The following is a 6,886-nucleotide window of genomic DNA, read 5'->3' on the forward strand; positions in this document are numbered from 1 at the left end:
GGGTCGCTGATTGGGCCGGATCGCGCTGCACTTTCCCCACGCCGCCCTGCCAGCCCTTGGCCCCGGTCTGGAGGGGCCCAGCCAGCCCTTGGCCTCTGCGCTGGGGCTGCCAGCCAAGAGGACAGTCATGAGGGGGGCCTATGTGATGTGGATTCTTGTCCCTGGGTGCTGGACTGAGACCCCCAGAGCCTGTCAACCAGCCGTGAGAGCGGGGCCCTGCTGCACCCGAGACCCTCTCCTCTGCCTTGGTTGTGGGGGCAGCTGATGGGGGGTTCACCCTGGCTCCTGCTGCCCTCTGTTCCTGAGAGCAGCTCTCTCCATCTTCCCATGTGTTTGTCTGCCCTGGGGCCAGCGGGGAATCAGGGTGTTTGTGGGAGATGCGCAGGGAGTGACGCCCTCCGCCACTGCAGGGCTCCATCGCTCCTCGGCGGGTGAGATAACGGGTGCAGAGTGGGTAGCAGCTCCCAAAGCAGCCCTGGGTGCGGAGCTCACGGGGGGCGAGGAGGAATGGGCGGCAGGGAGCAGCACTGTTGCCCATTCTACGTCTGCGTGTGTTGGACGGGGGGGCTGCCACCCTTGGGAAGCAAAGATCCTGGGAATTCCTGCCATGGGGATGTAGTACCAGCCTGGCATGAGTGCTGCCCGCTGAGCAGGGCTGCAAGTCCCAGGCTCAGAGCCCAGCAGCCGGGCCCACTTTAGCAAATCGTTTCCGTTCCTTGCTGGCGGCGTCATGTCCCCCACACCTGACCCTGGTGTCCCGGCCACAGACCAGGTGCAGTGCTGCTCGGAGGAGCCCCGGGGCCCGGCCTCTCTCAGGAAGTGGGTTTGCAGTCACAGAAGCAGAGGAGGTTTCCGCCAAGCTCCCACCTCCCTCCCCTCACACACACTTCTTAGATGAGTGGCCCTGCTTTCAGGCGCCGCTCCAGGAACTCAGGGCTTTCCGACCTGGCTCGGCCAAGAGACGGCATCCGCTTCCTCCCAAAGGGCCTGGGCGTCACTTCTGCTATCTGGACTGAGACTCCCAGAATCCTTTGCTTTCCAAGGGTGACGTTCACCTCTGTAAAGAGGCCTGGCACGGGGTCTGGGCACTACTGAAGTCCTGCCTGGGCTCCTTGTGCCAGCCCCTGTATCACTAACCCCAAGTATCCAACAATGATGAATCATGAGATTGACTTAAAAATCGTGAGACTTTTCAAGCAGTGATTCAGGGTTTGGGGAGTGTTCTCTCTCTTTGAGCCCTTGGGCTGCGCTTGGGTCACAATTCCCAGCTTCTCTCCACAGACAGCAGGGCTAGACATTTTATATTTTTTAAGGAAAGCTGAGAGCCTCACCTAATCCCCTGACTCCCAGAGCTGGGGCTTTAAGAAAACGACCACGTCTTGCGAGACGCCAGAGTTGGCAGCTCTGCCACCTTCCTAGGTTGTTTTGTAACCAATCCTCCTGCTCAAGTGGCATCTCTTCTCTGCTGGAGGTTGGGTGTGACGACAGCTGGGGACATAGAAAAGTAGCTATGAATTAAACACGACCCTGCTCGGAAGGAGATCTCTCTGGCCATGCCCCACGAACAAGGTCGTCGCCTCCAGTGCACTCGATCCCACTTCTGAAGGGTGAATTTGCCTCAAGGCGTGTTATCCTTATGACTATGCATAGGAAAGAAAGCGCACTGTGCCAGGCGCTGTACATACCCAGAGGGGGGCTCGCAGCTATGCTGTGCCTTATCTCAGACTCCAGTGCATTCACCTGCCATTCCCTGAGCTGGGCTCTCACCCCAGTGCTTCCCAGATGCACTAACCTTGGCCTGCTTCTCCCTGCCTAGGCCTCGGCTACCCTCTCTTCTCCCATGGCAACCTGAACCGAGCCCTGGCTACCAAGACCCCTCCCCCCCTCTACCTAGGGGCAGAAGGCCGCAGGATGGATGTCCACAGCAGTTTGTCCAGCGCCAGGAGTAATCTGACATCAGCGGTAAGTGACACACTCGGTGCGTCTGGTGACGAGGGTCTAGGAAGGGTCCTTCCGAAATACAGATGCCTGTGAGAGGCTGTATTTAATACATGAAATCCCTTGAGAGCTGCCCACTGTGCTGCAGCTTCCCCCACCATCCAGGCAGCAGGGCCCCTGGCTGGCACTGCAGAAGGCTCCCGGGTTGGGTTTAGGAGGAGCAGCACAAGGTTGTCAAGGGGGTAGTGGAGAGGGAAGGGTTAACAGGAGGAGGACACTGTTCTGAGATCTCACGATGCTCCAGCCAGGCTGCGGCTCTGCCAGGGGGTAAATCCGGAGTCGCTCCATGGGTGGATTGCAGCAGCACTGGGCGGATGAGTGAGAGGAGAACCTGCCCCACAGGGTGCAGAGGAGTCAGAGCGTAGGGTGTGCATAGGGGGTAAGGGGGCCGAGCACTCCTTTTGCAGGTAGTTTAGGGATCCCCAGTTTCTTGGTTTGTACTGGGGGAAGCGGGAGGGGGAAGGAGCAAGGCTCCCTTGGGAAAAAAACAGATCTCTGCCCGGCAGCCCCTTCTATGGGGAGCTTGGAGCTCTGGGGGTGAAGAGGGTCAGTGATGAAACCGTGGCTTTGAAATAGCCCAGAGTTTGGGGACGTAGTTCACACTCACTCATTTGCACTCACAATGTGCAGGCACACACACCGTCTGGCACACACATGCAAGTTGCACACTCACCCAGCCACATGCATGCAGACAGGCCTGTCTGCACAGCCAGATACACATGCCCAGTCATGCTCACACAAGCTCACACGCACATGGTCACGCACCTGCCCAGTAACCCATGCATTCTCACACAGCCTTGCACACCCATGCACACTGGACGTTTCCGGGGGGGTGAAATGGGAGGGGATGGAGGAAAACACTCGGCCATTCAGGAGGGAAGCGATCACGGGCCAGGGGTCAGAGTGGCGTGGAGGGGAGCTGGGGAAGGACCCGAGCGGGGTGTTTATTGGAAGCCTGAACAGAGGATGCTTGTTTGTCTCAGCAGCGATCGCTCTACCCTGGCCTGCAGACGGTGAGCCCAGTGCTGCCCACCGGCAACGGCAGCATACCAGCCCATGGGCTAGGGGGCTTCCCCTTCCTCTCCTCAAGCCAAGCAGGTAGGCCCTGGTGGATAGCTCCTAGCCTGACGCCCCCGCTCACCCAGTACCTAGATGTCTCCCCACACCTTGCCAGGGGCTGCAGTTCGGATCTGGGTCGCCCATGACCCTGCAGGGAATCCCCGTCCCAGAGCTGAGCTGGTTTGTGCTCCTCACTCACTGCATGACCTCAGCCTGCAGTGGCTGCTGGACACCCTGGGGAAGGGAGCCAGGCACCCCCAAATGGCCAGATGGGAGCCCCGTGCCCCTGGAATCTCTCCCATGGGCTCAGTCCTGGTGTAAACGACACAGCAGGTGTAAACTGGCTGTGGACACGGAGGTCCCTCCACTTTCACCCGTTAGCCCTTCTCCTCCTGATGTCCGTCTGCTTTCTCACTGGCAGAGTACGGGCCCGGCGAGGCCTCCTCGCACCCTGGCTACCTCCAGCCCAACGCCATTGCCTCCTGGCAGCACCACAGAGACATGACAGCCTCTGCGCACCTGCCGCTAGGGTAAGAACCACGCCCAACTCCCAGCCTCGGCTAGGGGGCTGAGTGGGACTTCTCTCTGGGGGCAGGAGCCTGGGCTCCCATCCCTTCCCCAGCCTCTCTCCCCACAGGCCAGCAGGGCTGGGTGCAGGAGTTAGATCTTCACGACTGCATCCCCCCTCTCCCTTTCCCCATTTCTCTTCCTCCATCTCCTTTCCCCCGCTCCCAACACTGGGTCCCAGGTCCCCAGAGGGTTGGCCAGTGAAGCCCTAGCCCCGCTCTGAGGGTAAAACCCAGACACAGGCTGGGCAGGCGCCTTCTCCTTGTAGCTTCTGGTGCCACCTGGTGGCAGGAGCTCAGCATGGGTTGGTGACGAGATTGGTGCCTTCTGCCTGCTCCCCACCGGGAGTTTGTTACTAGCCGTGTTCCGGACACTGGCAGCCGAACGGAGGGAGCTGGCAGGGGGCCGCTCCGCCAGCGGCTGGCTGCAGCTTCCGGTGGCTCTGGCTGCTGTGCTGTGAACGCTTGGACTGGCAGATACAAGCGCCCTCTCCCTGAACGCAGAGGACAGCACAGCTCCCCCAGCCTGGGCAGCCGCTCCCAGCTCCTCGGCTAGGATGTCCCCAGGGGGAAATTGGACCCACGTCTGCCCCAGGCCTCGGGAGCAGCGACTCTGTGGCATGGGCCCAACAAACCATTGCGATCGCAGCTGGGCACGGATGGCCCTGTTTGGGGGTGGGAGAAAAATGCCCAGGGATTGGTTCGTTTCCAGAGCCCCCAGCTTCCGGGAGAGCCCCGCTCCTGGGAACACCCCCTGCCACCTTATCCCAGCAGGTCCGGGATGTTTGCAAAGCCTATTTAAAACTGGCTGTGCCCAGGGGACGGTGCCCCCCATCGCCTGAGCCAGGCTCCCAGCTGCTCTCCCAGGCGCGTGGGTGGGGGAAGCGCTTGGGAACCTGGTGCCCCAGTGGGTTGCACCTTGTGGGCCGCCAGTTCTAATCTAGCTCCGGCCAGGAGTGAGGAAGTCGTTAGTGTCTGGCGGCTGCTTGGGGAGACGTGTTTGGTGGAGCTCAGTGTCTCCCTGGCACCAACGCTGCCCAGAGAATGGGCACAAACAGGCCACCCCTATCTGCAAGGGCTGCTATGGGCAGCAACTTCCTGCTAGAAGCCGGGGAGCACTTGCAGGGGGGCAGCGTGTGGGAACCTCGGCCCAGGGGGAATAGCGGGCACTGCCAGCACGCTGGCCACATGAGACATTTCAAAGTGGGCGGGGACAAAAGGGGATCTCCCACTAACCTGGCTTGTGGGGTCACCCTGCTGGTGGCTCTTGTAGGGAGGGAACTGGATCGCCCCCCACACACAGCTGGTTAGAAGAGGAGCCGCTCCTCAGTGCAAAGCCCAAGTGGGAGCATGTCAGCAACCCCCATTCCTGAGCCAGGGGATTAAATGGGGGAAATGCCCCCTCCCCCCACAAGCAGATGGGCTGTTGCAGGGTTGGCTATCTGCAGTCCAACTTCCTGCGTGGGATGGGGGGTGGGGGTGGGGGAGGGTGGGAAATTCAGCCAGGAATAAGAGGACATTTTTTTAAAGATCGGCAAACTTTCCCCCCTACCCCCCAACCCCAGCCAATGAGGGAGTGCTCCGAATCCTGGTCAATGGAGCGGGTCAGTTCCGGTTGCCTTGGGATGGAGGCAGGAGTCCGAGAGCAGCCACAACTTAGCTGCTTGGGGCCGAGAGATCCCCTGGTGGCTTCCTCCTTCGGAGTCTCCCTCTGGCTCCCAGCCTGGCTCACGCCCTCCTCTTTCCTTCCCCAGGGCGGCCGGCAGAGGGCTCCCCACCGAAGAGGCAGCCCCAGCCCCCAGCAGCTCTCCCCAGCACCAGGCCATCAGCATCAAGTCCGAACGGGTCTCCCCTGTGGTCAGCTGCAGGTCAGCCACCCCCCAGCACTCCCTGAGCGGCCTGTCCTCCCTCAGCGACGTCCCCAGAGGGCCCGGGGACCCGCCCCAGCGAGACGAGTATGCCAAGGCCTATCACTACCCGCTGGTCCTGTCCCGGCCGCTGGCGGAGGAGCAGCAGGGGGGCGTCCCGGTGCGGCGCCTGCAAGTGACGGACGTTTGGCAGAGATAGTGGGGCCGGCTGTCCGGGGTGGGGGGTCACCCGCGCTGTTTGCGTGTACGTACCGGCAGTGGCAGACCCAGTCTGTCCCATGCCTCCTCTTCTGCTCAGAAGCACTTGTACCTTTCTCCTGGGGTCCCCTGCAGCCACAACCACCCACAGGCAGGAGGTGGTACCACAGAGCATGGCTGAGTGCTGCGGGAGGCGGGGGGATCCCAGAACCCCATGGGTAGTGACCCCCTCGCTGCCTAGCCCCAGAACCCCATGGGCTATGAGTGCTTGGGGGAGCCCCCTTTTTGCCCAGCCCCAGAACCCCATGGGCTATGAGTGCTTGGGGGAGCCCCCTTTTTGCCCAGCCACAAAACCCCATAGGCTGTGAGTGCCTGTGGAGTGACCCCCTGGTGCCCTGCCCCAGAATCCCCTGGGCTCAGAGTGCCCACGGGGAGCTCCCTCTCTCGGTTTGAAATACATCCCTACCCTCTTTCCCTCCAACTCTCTGATTTCATGTTAATCACATGTTTGGGTGGAAGGTCTGTTCCTCTGAGCTGGGCTGGGGCTCCCGTGAGCAAGGGGCACCCCCCCACCCTCGCCTGCCCCCCACCTCTGCTCCTAATGCCCCAGACCAGCTGCAGGTGCCTCAGAAGCTCCTGTCTGTCTTGTTAACCGTGCCCACGTCAACACCTCCCAGCCTTCTGCCAGCACCAGTGCAGTGGGGCACAGCCGTGGCATGCCAGCGCGGGCGGGCACTGGCCTTTGAACCCTGCGCAGCGCAGGCTGGGAAGGTCTGCGTTAGAGCTGCCCCCCCGTGGATTCGCAGTGTTCAGGTGCCACTCTGGATTATTTTCTATTTATTATGTTATATCCAGCCGCAGGTTCAACCAATAAAGATTTGGGTTTGTCCGGCCCCCCGGGGTGATCTTATTGCCCAAGCGGCTGGGATAACGCTGGCTGGAAGAACGGCATGTGAGGTGCGTGGGGAGTGGGGTGGGTTTCCTCTCTCCTCTCCCCCCTCCCCCCCACAATCAAGTTAACAGCACCTGAATGTGGGGGCGGGGGGGGGAGAGGAGACCAGCGGGGCGTTGACAGCCCCGGGGCGTGTTTGACTGTCACACAGAGCCCTGGACAGCCCCAGGGACGTAACCTGGCATCTCTGCATTTCGCAGGCACCGAACCCCACTTCTCACAAATACTTCCGGGGGTGACACAGC

General features: G+C 61.3%; 1 protein-coding gene across 5 annotated transcripts in view; it reads left to right on the plus strand.

Moving 5' to 3' along the window:
* The window catches only part of LOC311512989 (BLOC-1-related complex subunit 8-like), a 77,343-nt gene extending 70,761 nt beyond the window's left edge, over window positions 1-6,582 (plus strand). For 4 of the 5 annotated variants that reach the window (XM_084614503.1, XM_084614504.1, XM_084614506.1 and 1 more), the window contains 4 exons: window positions 1,817-1,962; window positions 2,982-3,096; window positions 3,479-3,587; window positions 5,378-6,582. In XM_084614503.1, coding sequence (XP_084470629.1) covers window positions 1,817-1,962; window positions 2,982-3,096; window positions 3,479-3,587; window positions 5,378-5,690 — 683 coding nt within the window. In that variant the 3' untranslated portion in view covers window positions 5,691-6,582. The remainder of the gene's footprint in view (window positions 1-1,816; window positions 1,963-2,981; window positions 3,097-3,478; window positions 3,588-5,377) is intronic. The other variant, XM_084614507.1, reaches the window with a different exon arrangement.
* The last annotated feature ends 304 nt before the right edge of the window (window positions 6,583-6,886 follow it).

This window comes from Lepidochelys olivacea (genome assembly GCF_965140295.1).
Source record: "Lepidochelys olivacea isolate rLepOli2 genome assembly, chromosome: 25".
In the NCBI taxonomy this organism is placed as follows: domain Eukaryota; kingdom Metazoa; phylum Chordata; order Testudines; family Cheloniidae; genus Lepidochelys; species Lepidochelys olivacea.